The sequence below is a fragment of the Coregonus lavaretus genome (genome assembly GCF_964263955.1).
Source record: "Coregonus lavaretus genome assembly, chromosome: 2".
NCBI lineage: Eukaryota > Metazoa > Chordata > Actinopteri > Salmoniformes > Salmonidae > Coregonus > Coregonus lavaretus.
The window spans coordinates 15,631,779-15,651,020 of record NC_139989.1 but is presented as its reverse complement, the minus strand read 5'-3'; the positions used below and the strand labels follow the sequence as shown (position 1 = coordinate 15,651,020).

The 19,242-nt window shown below is 44.4% G+C and overlaps 1 protein-coding gene across 1 annotated transcript in view; it reads right to left on the bottom strand.

The window, feature by feature from the left end:
• Positions 1-19,242, bottom strand: part of LOC311102932 (cadherin-7-like) — a gene marked incomplete at both ends in the record, with an annotated part of 130,456 nt that overhangs the window by 47,177 nt on the left and 64,037 nt on the right. The window contains 4 exons of the mRNA XM_084144424.1: positions 4,542-4,678; positions 5,767-6,020; positions 6,954-7,138; positions 10,366-10,533. Coding sequence (XP_084000550.1) covers positions 4,542-4,678; positions 5,767-6,020; positions 6,954-7,138; positions 10,366-10,533 — 744 coding nt within the window. The remainder of the gene's footprint in view (positions 1-4,541; positions 4,679-5,766; positions 6,021-6,953; positions 7,139-10,365; positions 10,534-19,242) is intronic.

Sequence of the window (19,242 nt, the reverse complement as noted above, 5' to 3'; positions counted from 1 at the left end):
GGTTATTTTCCTGGCACCACTCTGCCAGGGCCCTCACCTCCTCTCTGTAGGCTGTCTCATTGTTGATGGTAATCAGGCCTACCACTGTTGTGTCGTCTGTAAACTTGATGATTGAGTTGGAGACATGCGTGGCCACGCAGTCATGGGTGAACAGGGAGTACAGGAGGGGGCTTCACCACCTGGGGTCGGCCAGTCAGGAAGTCTAGGATCCAGTTGCACAGGGCGGGGTTCAGACCCATGGCCCCGAGCTTAGTGATGAGCTTGGAGGGCACTTTGGTGTTGAAGGCTGAGCTGTAGTCGATGAACAGCATTCTTACATAGGTGTTCCTCTTGTCCAGATGAGATAGGGCAGTGTGCGGTGCGATGGCAATTGCGTCATCTGTGGATCTGTTGGGGTGGTATGCAAATTGTAGTGGATCTAGTGTGTCAGGTAAGGTGGAGGTGATTGATCCTTAACAAGCCTCTCAAACCACTTCTTGATGACAGAAGTGAGTGATACAGGGCAATAGTCATTTAGTGGTTACTTTCGCTTTCTTGGGTCCAGGCACAATTGTGGACATCTTGAAGCAGACTGGGATAGGGAGAGACTGAATATGTCTATAAACACTCCAGGCAGCTGGTCTGCACATGCTCTGAGGGTTGACACGCTTGCGAGGGTTAACACGCTTAAATGTCTTACTCACTTCGGCCACTGAGAACGAGAGCTCACAGTCCTCATGAGAGGCGGTGGCCCGCGTCGGCAGCACTGTGTTTTCCACAAAGGGGGCAGAGAAGGTGTTTAGCTTGTTCTTCACTGTCTTCTTGGTAAGCAACTCCATTGTAGATTTGGCCTTGTGTTTTAGGCTATTTTCTTGCTGAAAGGTGAATTAATATCCCACTGTCTAGTGGAAAGCAGACTGAACCAGGTTTTCCTCTAGGATTTTGGCTGTGCTTAGCTTCATTCCGTTTATTTTTTATCCTGAAAAACTCCCCAGTCCTTAACGAATACAAGCATACCCATAACATGATGCAGCCACCACTATGCTTGAATGGTACTTTGCACTGTGTTGTATTGGATTTGCCCCAAACATATCACTTTGTATTCAGGACAAAAAGTGAATTGCTTTGCCACGCTATTTTGTGAGAAGACAGATTTTCGGGATGTCACATGGTCTGACAAACACCGCTCTAGCTCTGTCACTTTTCACCGCAGATGCGGATGTGCGACATCGGCAGATGTGGTGGATTGAGACGCATCTCCAATGCAAAACAAATGATATCGCTAGCTTAAACTGACATATTTGTATGTTTTTTTCTATTATTATGCGAATTATTTTTCAGCAGGGTGTGGACATCGACTCTAGTTTATTTTTATACATTCTAATAACATTTTACTTGTCCAAAATCGTGTGACATAAAACACTTTTCGTTCCTTGTATTAATGGCAGTGTTTACCTATTAATATAATAAGCATTTATTTGTGAAAGTAGACATTGAACTTGAACCCATCAGCTGATTTTTCAAATGGTTGTAATTCATTTTATTCAATGTCTTCACATGAGTGTCCTCACCAGCCAGGGTAAGGCAGAACTTTACAACATTTCAATGTTATAGTCTTGTGAATCTCTCATGCATATTTTTTTATTGAAAATGGGAACAACGGGAGCAATGAGAGGTGAAAATGATTTAAACTCAGCAAAAAAAGAAACTGTCAATTGCGTTTATTTTCAGCAAACAAAACATCTGTAAATATTTGTATGAACATAACAAGATTCAACAACTGAGACATAAACTGAACAAGTTCCACAGACATGTGACTAACATAAATTGAATAATGTGTCCCTAAACAAAGGGGGGGTCAAAATCAAAAGTTAAAGTCAGTATATGATGTGGCCACCAGCTGCATTAAGTACTGCAGTGCATCTCCTCATGGACTGCACCAGATTTGCCAGTTCTTGCTGTGAGATGTTACCCCACTCTTCCACTAAGGCATTTTTGGGGGGAATGGCCCTATCCCTCACCCTCCGATCCAACAGGTCCCAGACGTGCTCAATGGGATTGAGATCCGGGCTCTTCGCTGGCCATGGCAGAACACTGACATTCCTGTCTTGCAGGAAATCATGCACAGAACGAGCAGTATGGCTGGTGGCATTGTCATGCTGGAGGGTCATGTCAGAATGAGCCTGCAGGAAGGGTACCACATGAGGGAGGAGGATGTCTTCCCTGTAACGCACAGCATTAAGATTGCCTGCCATGACAACAAACTCAGTCCGATGATGCTGTAACACACCGCCCCAGACCATGACGGACCCTCCACCTCCAAATCAATCCCGCTCCAGAGTACAGGCCTCGGTGTAACGCTCATTCCTTCGACAAAACCACGACTCGTCAGTGAAGAGCACTTTTTGCCAGTCCTGTCTGGTCCAGCGACAGTGGGTTTGTGCCCATAGACGACGTTGTTGCCGGTGATGTCTGGTGAGGACCTGTCTTACAACAGGCCTACAAGCCCTCAGTCCAGCCTCTCTCAGCCTATTGCGGACAGCCTGAGCACTGATGGAGGGATTGTGCGTTCCTGGTGTAACTCGGTGAGTTGTTGTTGCCATCCTGTACCTGTCCCGCAGGTGTGATGTTCGGATGTACCGATCCTGGGCAGGTGTTGTTACATGTGGTCTGCCACTGCGAGGACAATCAGCTGTCCGTCCTGTCTCCCTGTGACGGACATTGCAATTTATTGCGCTGGCCACATCTGCAGTCCTCATGCCTCCTTGCAGCATGACTAAGGCACGTTCACGCAAATGAGCAGGGACCCTCGGCATCTTTCTTTTGGTGTTTTTCAGTAGAAAGGCCTCTTTAGTGTCCTAAGTTTTCATAACTGTGACCTTAATTGCCTACCGTCTGTAAGCCGTTAGTGTCTTAACGACTGTTCCACAGGTGCATGTTCATTAATTGTTTATGGTTCATTGAACAAGCATGGGAAACAGTGTTTAAACCCTTTACAATGAAGATCTGTGAAGTTATTTGGATTTTTACAAATTATCTTTGAAAGACAGGGTCCTGAAAAAGGGACGTTTCTTTTTTTGCTGAGTTTAAATGTATTTAAGGCCGTATAAAGAACACCTATGCATGATTTAAATGTTATAGTCTTGTGAATCTGTCATGCATATACTGTATGTCAATTTTTTTTTATTGAAAATAGGAACTATGGGAGAAATGGACAAATACTGATTTAAATATGAATCTCATTCATATTATCAAGACATGAGATAAGTATCAAAATAGTTTAAAAAAATGCCCTTGCCTTTATAGTTGAACCTTGGATAAATCTTTAGTATAATAGCCTAAACAGTCAACTCAAAATATTGTATTCTGTTCTTTTGAAATAACCAACATTTTCTGCATCATATTGAGACTAAAATATTTTGTGATGTTGTTCTATATTAAATGGACTTATTGACTGTTAAAAAGTAGGGGAAAAGGCAGACATTTTATATGAACATTGGATTTTTGTGGTCCAAATTTCATAATAATTTTTGTTTTCAGATGTTTTCCGTTGGCAGGCTTACCCATGTGTCTCCTCACTCGGAAAGCCTGCTCACTGATGTCAATACCAAATCTGATAATTGTGACTTGATTGAATAGGAATGATGTGAATAATGATGGTGATGATGGTGAGAGCCCAGTATAGCCTAACCCTTTAATCATAGGCTGTTACTTTGTGTCTCTAAAATCACAATGTTTTAGTTTCTATAGTCATGTGATTTTTTTTTAACCAGATTGATTTTTCCTGCATGAAATGTTCTATTTTCATAACTCATAAAAATTCGGTATGCAATAGCCTATAGATAATATTCTGGCCATATGTTTTTTTTTTTTTAAGGCCATATAAAGAACAGCTATGCATGATTTAATGAAAAGCAGCAAACAGAAACAACATTGTTTCACATTCTTTAATAAAATACTAATTAACAGAAACAGGCAATAGGCTATAGAGCTGGCTTCACCGTTTCCCCGCCAAATAGGCCTACAAGGAATCTCAACATTTTTGACAACATTGAGTGTGCGATGGGGTCTGTGCTCTGCGTAGTACCTTCCACAAAAAGTTTTGCTTTACAAAAAGACACGTAAGGGGAGGAATGCGAGAGCCTCTTTGTCCTTAAAGCCATGGAAGGATGAGTCAAAGGCACCCCGGCACCTCTCCTTTCTCCCCTCTCCTCCCCCCAAGTTACATTAGCATAATTCACCTGCGCCTGCCCTTAGTTAGCAGCTTGCCCCTCACACACACCACGACTCAAAGAGACCCGGAGGTCGCAGCGCCCGCCTTACGTCAGAATTAAGGAATTAAGATTCGCCTGACAGCCCCGCTCGTCACGTTAATGTAGCCATGCCGACGCAGTGGCATTGCGGGGCGTTGAATATGGGGGAGGGTTGGCTACATGACAAAATAGAAGGGACAACGATACTTTATGCAGGGCCTTAATAAAACAAACTAGTCACACTTTGAGGCGTAGATGTGGAAGGCGTTGATGTGGCAGACGTGTGTGTGTATGCGCACATGTACTTACGGCTTTCCATGGCAAGGATGGTGAGGTTGTGGACAGAGTTGACCTCTCGATCCAGGGGTTTGGCTGTGCTTATGACACCACTCAGAGCATCCACGTTGAAGAAACGCTCCAGGTCTGTGTTTCTGTCTATGGAGTACCTGGAGACAGACAGACAGACAGACAGACATAACTTTCTACCTTCAAAACGTGCCAAATGAACAATTTAAGAGTGCTTCTGGATTCAGTCCATTGGCATAGAACATTACTGAGCTGTGTAATTATGTTGTTTTCTTATCCATTTTTAATGCATGATTAAACTATCATGATGTTGAACTATGAATGAGAGGTTTCTGCAACTTTTACATTTTGACGAGAACTGCTCTCAATCAAAGTTTTTAAGATAGAAATGTGAAATTGGACAGCAATACATTAATGCTGAACACAGAACAAACACTATCAATTTCTATACAGCAGCTTATATTTCTGGACAAAATGACAACTTCAATTAGCCTATATCCAAAGGGTATTATTAAATGTAATTTGACTCTTGTGGCTGCATTAGTTCCACAATAATTCTAATTTCAACAGAGGTAGGGCCATATTATTGCAGACGCTGAAAGCCTCCACAGCAGCAAAAAGAGGCAATTTACACCCACAATGGCGGTGTAATTAGATTTTCTGATTAAGATTACTAACAATTCTAACACCCCAAGCATGAATACTACCACACAACATTTTTATTTTCAATTAATGCGTAATGAGAGGGAGTCTCATGAGTGACATGGGGCAGATTGCCTTTCTGAGTGGTTGTGTTGTGTTATAAATGCAATGGAGCTGGTACAGACTGTTGACCCTCCTGGGGGAATGCCCTTCGCTCATTTTAGATGGCATTTCACATTTACAAATGTTGCAGTCCCTCGAACGCACACCATCTGGCTTTAGTGCATGTCACACAGTCACAGAGGGAGTTTAGAACTCTGTCAGTGAGGTGCTATTGAGGCACTAGAATGTGTACAGTACTGCTCTAAAGGTGTTTGGACCTCATGTCAACCTTACGGTGTGGCAACATGTTGAAAGAAATGGGTTATATGGCTTGAATTCGCGACTCTGTTGAATGGGGCAAAGTTATTTTAAGAAAATGGCTGGGACAACAGAGGGATTGCATGTAATGGCATATAATATCTGGAGAGCTGAGTTCTACCTGATGGCACTGTTAGAGGAGTCAGGGTCGAGAGCTGAGTTCTACCTGATGGCACTGTTAGAGGAGTCAGGGTCGTGAGCGGAGACCCTCCCGATGGAGGTGCCCACTCTGGCATCCTCGGAGACCACCATCTTGCTAAGTTGTGTGGAGAATACGGGCGGCTCGTTCACGTCCTCCACCGTAACCTTGACCGACGTCGTGTCGCTGAATGAACCCAGGTGCACGAACGCTGGGTCGATATTCCGATTGGTGGCTTCGATTCGCAGGTTAAAGCTGTTCCTGGTCTCAAAGTCTAATGGCTGAGACAAACCAAGTAAAGAGACAAAAATAATATATACACTACTAGTCAAACATTTGGACACACCTACTAATTCAGCAAAGCTGTCATCAAGGCAAAGGGTGGCTGTTTGAAGAATCTCAAATATATATGCATTTTTTTTAAACACTTTTTTGGTTACTACATGATTCCATATGTGTTATTTCATAGTTTTGATGTCTTCACTATTATTCTACAATGTAGAAAATAGTAAAAATAAAGAAGAACCCTTGAATGAGTAGGTGTGTCCAAACTTTTGACTGGTTCTGTATATAGCTATTTCACATTTCGTTAAAATAAAACGTCACTTGAAAGTTGTATAGGTCGGAGCCCAGAAATCGACAGTAACCTTCCAGTCAAGGTGGAGCCCGTCCTAATTGGCTGGATTCTAAGCACACTGCACTGGCCACATTTGCTGTAAATGGTGAGGGCAAAGCCATAAAGATATTTCTATGTGTATCGCTCATGGCAACATGGCCTTGTGCTACACCAGTAGATTGAAGAAATGTAGGCGCTAGAGTCCAACGACCCTATGCAACCTTGCACATAATCAGACTCTCTCTCACAAATACATCTTTCATCCAGACATATTTATATTGACTTACTGTGCAGTGTGAAAGCAAACTATTGATTGTGAGAAAAGGCACACAACACATCACGGTGAAATACATTTCTAAATAAGAGTGTTTAGAAGATATGTTGTCATCTGTTTGGCTTATTGGGCGCACAGTTGTAGCCATTGATGTGACACATGTATTGTCTGTGTTTATTGTCTGTGTGACTTTCCACTCTGTGGCACTCATCTATGACTGGTGACGGCAAAAACAAACAGAATATCAGATTGGACCCTGTGACAAAGCTGGCTTGGGGCCACAGCCTAAAAGGATACATGCATATAAGGATACAGCATGTGTACCTTTTGAAGGATGATGACGCCCTCTTGCGTGTCCTCGTCTGTAGTGATGTTGAACACCCCAGGTCCGTCCTCCATGATCCTATACTCCATCTCTGCATTGGGGCCTATGTCATTGTCCAGAGCCTTGACCCTGGCCACCACGGACGCCACGGGCAAGGACTCCAGCACCATGTACTGATAGTTCTCTGGAGGTGAGACAAGTAGTAGTTAGAGATGAGGTGGTTTCCTTACTCCTTAGCAGCTCAGATTTATGGTGCACTACTGCTGCCTTTGAGATCCCTCTCTCACAATGACTCGTCACACTGCAAACTAATGGTCCAGGATGAGTTTTTTTATCCAAATATATAAGAGGAAATAGTGACATACAGTGGGGGAAAAAAGTATTTAGTCAGCCACCAATTGTGCAAGTTCTCCCACTTAAAAAGATGAGAGAGGCCTGTAATTTTCATCATAGGTACACGGCAACTATGATAGACAAAATGAGATTTTTTTTCTCCAGAAAATCACATTGTAGGATTTTTATGAATTTATTTGCAAATTATGGTGGAAAATAAGTATTTGGTCAATAACAAAAGTTTCTCAATACTTTGTTATATACCCTTTGTTGGCAATGACACAGGTCAAACGTTTTCTGTAAGTCTTCACAAGGTTTTCACACACTGTTGGTGGTATTTTGGCCCATTCCTCCATGCAGATCTCCTCTAGAGCAGTGATGTTTTGGGGCTGTTGCTGGGCAACACAGACTTTCAACTCCCTCCAAAGATTTTCTAAAGGGTTGTGATCTGGAGACTGGCTAGGCCACTCCAGGACCTTGAAATGCTTCTTACGAAGCCACTCCTTCATTGCCCGGGCGGTGTGTTTGGGATCATTGTCATGCTGAAAGACCCAGCCACGTTTCATCTTCAATGCCCTTGCTGATGGAATGAGGTTTTCACTCAAAATCTCACGATACATGGCCCCATTTATTCTTTCCATTACACGGATCAGTCATCCTGGTCCCTTTGCAGAAAAACAGCCCCAAAGCATGATGTTTCCAACCCCATGCTTCACAGTAGGTATGGTGTTCTTTGGATGCAACTCAGCATTCTTTGTCCTCCAAACACGACGAGTTGAGTTTTTACCAAAAATTTCTATTTTGGTTTCATCTGACCATATGACATTCTCCCAATCCTCTTCTGGATCATCCAAATGCACTCTAGCAAACTTCAGACGGGCCTGGACATGTACTGGCTTAAGCAGGGGGACACGTCTGGCACGGCATTATTTGAGTCCCTGGCGGCGTAGTGTGTTACTGATGGTACGCTTTGTTACTTTGGTCCCAGCTCTCTGCAGGTCATTCCTAGGTCCCCCCGTGTGGTTCTGGGATTTTTGCTCACCCATCTTGTGATCATTTTGACCCCACGGGGATGTCTTCCATTTCCTAATAATTGCTCCCACAGTTGATTTCTTCAAACCAAGCTGCTTACCTATTGCAGATTCAGTCTTCCCAGCCTGGTGCAGGTCTACAATTTTGTTTCTGGTGTCCTTTGACAGCTCTTTGGTCTTGGCCATAGTGAAGTTTGGAGTGTGACTGTTTGAGGTTGTGGACAGGTGTCTTTTATACTGATAACAAGTTCAAACAGGTGCCATTAATACAGGTAACGAGTGGAGGACAGAGGAGCCTCTTAAAGAAGAAGTTACAGGTCTGTGAGAGCCAGAAATCTTGCTTGTTTGTAATTGACCAAATACTTATTTTCCACCATAATTTGCAAATAAATTCATTAAAAATCCTACAATGTGATTTTCTGGAATTTCTTTTCTCATTTTTTCTGTCATAGTTGACGTGTACCTATGATGAAAATTACAGGCCTCTCTCATCTTTTTAAGTGGGAGAACTTGCACAATTGGTGGCTGACTAAATACTTTTTTCCCCCACTGTAAATAATAAAAAATGACTAGTTTTACAATTCAAGACATTTATGGTGGATAGGGCAAATATTTTATTATTGAACCTTAACATTTTTATAACAATGGAGTTGTCTGTATTCATATGAAAATGTATTACATATTCTGACCACTCCACTTTACATGAGCAAAGTGAATGGGAGAATCACCGATCCCTGCGGAATATGCTTTGGTGGGATGAAATGTTCACTGGAAGATTCTATTAGACGCAAACTCTTCCATTGTGTTCCCAGTGTCTTTGTCTGCAACTCCCTGACTTAAAGCACTCTCATAAGAAAAAAAGGAGGGAATCATATTCATAATCATAATCTCCCCAATCACCATGACGGAGCTCATTACCAGACCTTTCCGTGTTCCTCACCCCAGTGGTTCCCAACATTGCGCTCCAAATGCTAATCTGCTTGACATTGTTTGCCGCTGTGTAATCTTTGTAATGGCTTTTTAATTCGCTGTGGAAGACCCCAAAAAATTCCTTTCTTCCCCTCCCTACGTACTGTGTACGCCCCAATTTACCCCCTGGTAACCGCCCCTCCTCTCTGTCTTTGTGCCTCCAGCCTTCGCTTCCCTCCTCTCCTCTCCTCCAAGGGCTAGTGCTTCTAGACTCTATCAGCTGTGGTGCTCTTTAATACTCTATTGATTCTGACCCATGACCTTGGGTGGGGGGTGAGGGGGATACAGAGGGGCGGGGGGTGGGGGGGTGGGGCGGTGGTGGGGGTGATGACTTCACACCCAGCCTGGTCCTAAAGCATCTTTCTACCCAGCACACCCTGCAAAACAGCGCTGGGTTAAAACGGCATTGACGACTTGTTGTGCAAACTTGAACCTGTCTCTCCTCTACCCCACCCCCCGGGTTCTAGCAAATTGACTTGACTTCATGGCAGTCCAGCGGTGAGTGTAACAGCCTAGGCAGCGGCGGTCTGTGGGACTATCAGCGGTAAAGCAATTGCCGGGGCCACAGATTATCATGAGAAGCACCTCATGCCTTTGAATCCCAAGGCCTGGCCAGGAACCCATTAGCGGGCCGTGAAATAGGCTGATGACAAAAAAAATGGAGCCTGATTGATCCTGGTATCCACGTTTGCAGAAATCCATCTGCTCTGATGTGGAGTGAGGGGAGAGGGAGAAAGGTTTATACCTCCTAGGGCAAACTGCATTTGAAGCCTTTGACCATTAGTCAGAAAGGGGCTGTGAACCCCCCGACGAACAGCAAAATTACACATACGCTTGAAAGGGGTACAGTGATTTAATGAATCTGCAATATCAAGTATAGCCTACATTTTCACTCAAAACTCCGCTACACGTCTGTCATTGTGAATGAGAGGTATTGTAGAGATGTATGTCCAACCTCCACTACAGTGAGACTGCAATGACAATGAATGGAGGGGTTCAGTGCTTTGTCTGAGGGAAATAGATAGAGGGCATGTTGTCAGATTTAGTGACGTACAAAGCATATAGGACTCAGTCTTACTACGAGAGAAGTGTGGCGGGTTGTCGTTGACGTCAGTGAGAGTGACCGTGACAGAGGTGGTGCCGGAGAGGCCGCCCATCTGGCCCACCATGTCTTTGGCCTGGATGACCAACACGTACTGGTCCTTCACCTCCCGGTCCATGTTGGGCAGTGCCGTCCGGATGACGCCTGGAGAGGAGAGAGATAGAGAGGGAGAGAGAAAGAGAAAGGGATGACAGGAAATAAGAGAAAGGGATGACAAGAGTGGAAGATAAGAGTGAAAAGGGAGAGGGGATGATGGGAGACGAGAGAGAGATAGATTGCAAGGGATGACAAGAGTGGAAAGAGAGGGGGGACATGAGAGGAGATAGAGAGAGGGATGACCAGAGTAGAGAGAAAGAGAGAAAGAAAACACAATAGGAGAGAGAGAGAGAGAGAGAGCGAGAGAGAGAGAGAGGGGGGCGGGGGGGATGACAGGAGCAGAGAAAAAAAGCAAATGTGGTCAGTTTAATGAAATGTACCTGATGACAATGCCTCCAAAGATGCCTAACTCACACTTGAAAATAGTTGTTATGCACTTTATTATCTGAGTTATTGGCACTGCTGATGGTTCCCTTTTGTGAGAAGGAACATGGACTCAAAGTGTCAAACATACCATATAATCTTTCATTTTTTTCCCCAAGAATCCAATCCTAACACTAAAGTGAAAACACTTCTATGGTCAACTTTATACACTATATCTCTGTAGGTGCTGAGTAAAATATTGTCTATAGCAAAGGCCTGTGGCCCTGTGCAGTTGCTTAATGGTAATTGCTTTTGAAAGAATACACCAACTAATGAAATTGAAATCAGCATTTTATCTCCTGACTCTAAAGATGAAAATCGTAATAATCCCACAAAATTACCACAAATCTTTAATGGCAAAAAGTCCTCATCGTTATGAAGCAATTACTGTTGCATTCATGGTTAATGACTTACAGCACAGAATACAAAATTAAAAGGCACTTATTGGGGATTCCTGCTGAACATGGAAGATTACTCATTGAGTAACTAGTTCAGGAAGCCGAGAAACACAGTTTGGATCACGTAGGTTTGCTTGCTCTCTCTAAGGGTTTATTTTCATTGACCAGAATTAAGGAGAACTTTGAGAGATTCTCGAGGGGTATCGATTCTCGAGAGACATTACTGTAACGTAAACTTACGTATTTCTCACGTCTCGAGAGGGGTAAACTTTCTATGAGGGGGGTAAACTTTCATGTTTGATATGCTAACGTTACTAGCTAGCATAGCTAGCATAGCTAGCTAGCTGTGTTATTGTCTTGCAAGCTACATTTAATTTAATGTGTGTATGTTTTAGTGGAAAAGTTGTATTTTTATTTTTCAAGCTTACTGGCTACTGTGATACTGATTTTTACAGTAAATTTGGAGCTGCAGAGCAAGAATGTCACATTGCCAGCCACAACGAAAGGTAAGGCAAGAATGTAATGTCAATTGAAAAGTGTATGTACATATTATGTCAATTGAAATCTCGTCGTGCTGCCTCTCCTTAAATGTTTGTCAATAAGAATAGCCCCTGAGTCTCTCTTTTTGAGCTTGATACAGAATTAACTAATCAAATAATCACGGTGATGAAGTCAGCCTGAGTTAAGTTTGGTTTATTGCAATTCTTTAAGTCAAGATACATTGCATTTGTCATGTAAGTGTGATACACTGTGACTCTCAGAAAAAATAAGAAAAACTGGGTAGCCTTTTCAACCCCTCTTCAGTTTTCATTCCCGAAATATGAGTTTTTAATTAGACTTTGGTGAATATTAAATAATCAAACTGAGTGGTTATGGGCTGAATCAAACTCCCACTTAATCAAACATTGATATCAATGGGATGTGCGAGAAATTTCTAATTAACAGAAGCATATCTCAGGGGACTTGACCTTAAGAGACCTTAATAAAATAGAGGACCAGAGGATGACAATGTTGAAAAAACGGTAGCTGTGTGTTCTGGACCAAATTTGAACATAACTACTCAAGAACTAGGCAGGCTATTGTAGGACACACATTCTTGCCATGTATGATCCAAACATTGATTTGGTTAAATCGTGCAAATAAATGAGTTTTTGACTTAATGGGAAACTAAACTTTCTCTCTTTTGAAGTGAATGAAAAAAGGGTATTGATTGAGTTATCTCGTCTCAAAGCAAAGAGGCAACTGCCTACAATGAGGGGATGCTAAACTGTGTTGCTCTGTCCCTCCCAAATTCAGGTTAAGTAGAGTAAGTATGTATGCATGGGGTTGAAGACATGTTTTTGTCACGCCCTGACTTATGGGACTCTAGTATGTTGAGTCAGGGTGTGGAGATCTATGTCATTATTTCTATGTTCACATTCTAGTTATTGTATTTCTATGTTTGGCCGGGTGTGATTCCCAATCAGAAGCAGCTGTCGCTCGTTGTCTCTGATTAGGGATCATACTTAAGTAGCCTGGTTGCACTCATTAGTTGTGGGATCTTGTTCCGTGTAGAGGCTTGTGTTGTGTTGTGTTGTGTTGTGTTGTGTTGTGTTGTGTTGTGTTGTGTTGTGTTGTGTTGTGTTGTGTTGTGTTGTGTTGTGTTGTGTTGTGTTGTGTTGTGTTGTGTTGTGTTGTGTTGTGTTGTGTTGTGTTGTGTTGTGTTGTGTTGTGTTGTGTTGTGTTGTGTTGTGTTGTGTTGTGTTGTGTTGTGTTGTGTTGTGTTGTGTTGTGTTGTGTTGTGTTGTGTTGTGTTGTGTTGTGTTGTGTTGTGTTGTGTTGTGTTGTGTTGTGTTGTGTTGTGTTGTGTTGTGTTGTGTTGTGTTGTGTTGTGTTGTGTTGTGTTGTGTTGTGTTGTGTTGTGTTGTGTTGTGTTGTGTTGTGTTGTGTTGTGTTGTGTTGTGTTGTGTTGTGTTGTGTTGTGTTGTGTTGTGTTGTGTTGTGTTGTGTTGTGTTGTGTTGTGTTGTGTTGTGTTTAGCCTGAGGACTTCATGTTACGTTGGTTTGTTGTTTTTGTTTATGTGTTTATCTTTGTAATAAACATGTTTGCATTTCACGCTGCGCCTTGGTCTGACCCGTTCTTCAACGAGCGTGACAGAAGATCCCACCAAAAATTGACCAAGCAGCGTGCCCAGGAGCAGACATCCTGGACATGGAAGGAGATCCTGGACATGGGAGGAGATTCAGGCTGGGATGGATCGCCGTCCTTGGGAGGAGACAGTGGAGGCCCGGTTTAGAGAGGAGCAACGGCAACACAGAAGGTGCCGGCTGAGGAGGAAGCCCGAGAGACAGCCCCAATAAAAAAAAATTGGGGGGCTAAAAGTGTGGTCGGGGATAGATGGAGAAGAACCCCGACCACTGCACTCGTGGGGGCTCAGGGAGGAGTCCTCACGGGAGGAGGACTGGGCGTGGAGAGTGAAAGACTGGTACAGTCGGAGATCTCTAACGTCAGCTCCCAGTCCGGTACACCTCGTGCCTGCGTCTCGCACCAAGGTAGTGGTGCGTGTGCCCAGTCCGGCCCGGCCCGTTCCTGTTCCTCGCACCAAGCCAGTGGTGCATGTTCCCAGTCCGGTACGGCCCGTGCCTGCTCCTCGCACCAAGCCAGTGGTGTGTGTCCCCAGTCCGGCCCGTTCCTGCTCTTCGCACCAGATTAGTGGTGCGTGTTCCACTCCGGAGCCAGAGCAGTCCACTCCACCGGTGCCCTGTCCATCTCTGGTCAGCAGTTCCACTCCGGAGCCAGAGCATTCCGCTCCACCGGGATCCAGTCCAGCTCCGGTCAGCTGCTCCACTCCGGAGCTAGAGCAGTCCGCTCCACCGGCGCCCAGTCCAGCTCCGGTCAGCAGCTCCACTTCGGAGCCAGAGCAGTCCGCTCCACTGGTGCATAGTCCAGCTCCGGTCAGCGGCTCCAGTCCGGAGCCAGAGCAGTCCGCTCCACCGGTGCCCAGTCCAGCTCCGGTCAGCGGCTCCAGTCCAGACCCAGACGTCAGCCCCTCTCCAGGTTCGGGGTCTCCCACACCAGGGTCCAGACAGGGCTTGGTACATCGTGGGAGGAAGGAGAGGGGAAGCAGCGCGCTGAGGTCCAGACCAGACCAGGGGCGCAACGGGGAGGCTGAGAGAATGTGGTCATCACGCCCGGAGCCGGATGTCGCTCTTTGTCTCTGATTGGGGATCATACTTAAGTAGCCTGGTTGCAATCATTAGATGTGGGATCTTGTTCCGTGTAGAGGCTTGTGTTGTGTTTAGCCTGAGGACTTCACGTTACGTTGGTTTGTTGTTTTTGTTCGTGTGTTTATCTCTGTAATAAACATGTATGCATTTCACGCTGCGCCTAGGTCTGACCCGTCCTTCAACGAGCGTGACAGTTTTCCTAAAAATCCAGAGATTGAATAGATGGGTCCACTAGCCTCTAATGTAAAGAATATGACATTATTGCTATTGTCTTTGGAAAATGCTTATTTACCTGTATGTGCACCTCTACACCCGATGACCACCCACAAGCATACACACTCATAGCAACATTGTGAACGCAGCCTGAAGACTTGACAAAAACATGCATACATCTCACAAATGAAACCTGGGTTTGCTGAGGAAAAACAGTGTTTTGAGATATTTAGACCAACTCCCTGAATCTTTGTTATGCTTACAAATCAGCGAGTCTGTTATTGGCCCAGTCTAAGTAAATGACTAAATTAGCAACATTTCAACATTTTACGACACTGTCCACCTCTTTATCTGAGGCCTCTGCCATGCTCTCACCAGGACATAACAATGGTCAATAAAGCCAAGTAGTTACAACATGTCACTTTCCATACAGCACAAACTAATGAATAGTGGGTGAAGTTTTCCTACTGGGAGAAAACCACAGCTGCCTCTGTTTCAATGCTTTGGTTCCCAGTTTAAGACGAGGAGTCAGAACATGTCAGCCAAGGAGCTGGTTTATTTTTAACGCCTGATGCCTTCATGTTCATCAAAGCATGTCTATGGAGCTACTGGATGTGTGGATGTGTGGATCGGATACATCCATCTTCTCCTGTTCCTAGCTGTATCCCCCTTGCCTCCATCCATTCATCCATCCATACATCCATCTATTCATAGATTCATCAGGTTTGCTGCTAGTTTCTCCCACTGTGTAACCTTGTAGCCAATTAAAGAGGATCAACAGCGCCCCAGTGTCAGCTTTTGTGACACCTGTGAACCCTGTTTGCTGACATGCATCAGAGAGCTTGCTTCAAGCCTTCAATCCAAAAGAGGTCCCTCAAAACCAGGCTAGGTACAAAACAAACAAAACTTTCCCTGTTCTCTCAACTCTATCCAGCACTACCACAACAGGGATGGAAAACAATTAAGTTCTAACTTGAAAGAACAAAACAGTCTTAAAGAATTCTGGAGAAGAAGAAGTTGTCTGTTAGAAAAAGTTGGCTAATGGCTACATTCAAACAACAACAACTACAACAACAACAATGGCTTCCCCCAAAAACCTTGAAATGAAGCCCATAAGAAAATATGTGAAGTGTGTGAAGCCGGCAGTAAACCAAGTGAATGATCTCACTAAACAAAGATAGGCTTCACATACAATTGATATACTTATTTAATATCAGCTCTGTGCATTGGTGCCCGAGAGATATAGGCTGTGGTTAATGATGCCATGAATCCTTATTCCGGCGTGTGGGGGTAAAAAAAAAAACGGCAATGTGTTTTCTCCCCCTGCCGCCTGCCGCCCGCCTGGCCAGCAGCACACATATTTCTCACACAGCGACAGTGCTAATCCACACGGCTATGTCGCCAGGCTGTTGTTTGTCTGCTGGGTGCCAGCCCCCCTCGCTCTATATCTCTGTTGCGCTGCACCCGTGTCATTCCTGGGGAGAGGCGATGATTAAAATCCTTCTGTCGCTAACGCGGCATGGCCCCGCATCGGCATCGCACCGTGACTCCCTCAGCCTCCGGTGCTGCCGAAGCAGACGCATCGTAGCCGCCGCGCATTTATCTAGCTGTCTCCCTCTCCCCAGTGCTGAAGGCAGAGGGGTAGGCCACTCTCCCTGCAAAAAGACATGGATCCTTGACATTGGTCTTGGGAAGAGGAAATAAAAGTGTGGGGACTGGAGGGCTTTGCTAGGGTAGGAAACCCTCTGGCCTACCATCCGTGTGGCTATGAAAGGTAATGATTAAGGTGATTGAAACTTAAATAAGAGTGGTGTGATTTCCTCAACCTCTGGGGGTCCACTTCCACCCAATTGATCCATGTAAGATGTAACAGGAAAACAGACCATATACACTGGGAATAGTACAACCTCCAAGCCAGGTTGTTGCCTTTTAGTTTGTCCATGAAAAGCCACCTTACAAACATTCTCTACATCTAACTCTTATCTTTTGAAAGATTCCAATCCAGAGCACAGATACGTATTTGAATAACAATTTATCTCACTCATACTGTGAAAGATACACAGATTGAACTACACTGCTCAAAAAAATAAAGGGAACACTAAAATAACACATCCTAGATCTAAATGAATGAAATAATCTTATTAAATACTTTTTTCTTTACATAATTGAATGTGCTGACAACAAAATCACACAAAAATTATCAATGGAAATCAAATTGATCAACCCACGGAGGTCTGGATTTGGAGTCACCCTCAAAATTAAAGTGGAAAACCACACTACAGGCTGATCCAACTTTGATGTAATGTCCTTAAAACAAGTCAAAATGAAGCTCAGTAGTGTGTGTGGCCCCACGTGCCTGTATGACCTCCCTACAATGCCTGGGCATGCTCCTGATGAGGTGGCGGATGGTCTCCTGAGGGATCTCCTCCCAGACCTGGACTAAAGCATCCGCCAACTCCTGGACAGTCTGTGGTGCAACGTGGCGTTGGTGGATGGAGCGAGACATGATGTCCCAGATGTGCTCAATTGGATTCAGGTCTGGGGAACGGGCCGGCCAGTCCATAGCATCAATGCCTTCCTCTTGCAGGAACTGCTGACACACTCCAGCCACATGAGGTCTAGCATTGTCTTGCATTAGGAGGAACCCAGGGCCAACCGCACCAGCATATGGTCTCACAAGGGGTCTGAGGATCTCATCTCGGTACCTAATGGCAGTCAGGCTACCTCTGGCGAGCACATGGAGGGCTGTGCGGCCCCCCAAAGAAATGCCACCCCACACCATGACTGACCCACCGCCAAACCGGTCATGCTGGAGGATGTTGCAGGCAGCAGAACGTTCTCCACGGCGTCTCCAGACTCTGTCACGTCTGTCACGTGCTCAGTGTGAACCTGCTTTCATCTGTGAAGAGCACAGGGCGCCAGTGGCGAATTTGCCAATCTTGGTGTTCTCTGGCAAATGCCAAACGTCCTGCACGGTGTTGGGCTGTAAGCACAACCCCCACCTGTTGACGTCGGGCCCTCATACCACCCTCATGGAGTCTGTTTCGGACCGTTTGAGCAGACACATGCACATTTGTGGCCTGCTGGAGGTCATTTTGCAGGGCTCTGGCAGTGCTCCTCCTGCTCCTCCTTGCACAAAGGCAGAGGTAGCGGTCCTGCTGCTGGGTTGTTGCCTCCTACAGCCTCCTCCACGTCTCCTGATGTACTGGCCTGTCTCCTGGTTGCGCCTCCATGCTCTGGACACTACGCTGACAGACACAGCAAACCTTCTTGCCACAGCTCGCATTGATGTGCCATCCTGGATGATCTGCACTAACTGAGCCACTTGTGTGGGTTGTAGACTCCGTCTCATGCTACCACTAGAGTGAAAGCACTGCCAGCATTCAAAAGTGACCAAAACATCAGCCAGGAAGCATAGGAACTGAGAAGTGGTCTGTGGTCACCCACTGCAAAACCAGTCCTTTATTGGGGGTGTCTTGCTAATTGCCTATAATTTCCACCTGTTGTCTATTCCATTTGCACAACAGCATGTGAAATGTATTGTCAATCAGTGTTGCTTCCTAAGTGGACAGTTTGATTTCACAGAAGTGTGATTGACTTGGAGTTACATTGTGTTGTTTAAGTGTTCCCTTTATTTTTTTGAGCAGTGTACTATCGGCTGAGGTCTCCTGGGCATCATTCTCCACCTTGACTCTACTTGATACTGTAAATGTCCCATCTCTTGGTGGTCTGGATGTGGTATAACATTCAACAATTATGTAACATTTATGTAACCTTACGAGATGACCTTAAGAGGCATGGAGAGGCAGCCTTTAATTACTTTGCCCCCTGCCCCTGGAATAGCCTGCCACTGAACCTGAGGGGGGCCGAAACTGTGGACATATTTAAATAAGATCTTAAAACACATATTTTTAGCTTTGCTTTTCCTAAGGGTGCTTTTTAGTCGTTCAGTTTTTATTGTTATTATTTTGTTTTTTATCCTCTTATGTTTGTTGTGTAGCAAATATTTATGTTTTTTTTTCATAGTTTTTATTCTTTTTTTCCTGTGAAGCACATTGTGTTGCATTCCATGTCTGAAATGTGCTGTATAAATAAAGCTTGATTTGATCTGATTTTGATTTGAAATATGCAAATAAGGCTTTACACTAAGCAGTGTGTTCATTTAAAACTGAAAATGTGGATCCATATAGACACTTGACCAGTGTTAAATGTAACACTCTCAGTGTTGATTTAACACTGGAGAATTTGCAGTGAAGGTATCAGTGAACACTATATCAGCGTGCCTTTAACACTGACCTAGTGTAAAAATGTAATACTAAAGTGTTAAATACAAGGTATCAGTGAACACCATAACAGTTTACCTTTAACATGGAGTTTGTGTAACATTTTAATGCCACTGGTGTTGGAAAGTATCGGTGTTAAAAGGGCAACACTTTGAAAAGTGTAAATTCAACACTTTCTGGTGGTTCTCATATAAACACTTCAAAAGTGTTAAATTGAAAACCCACAGTGTTCA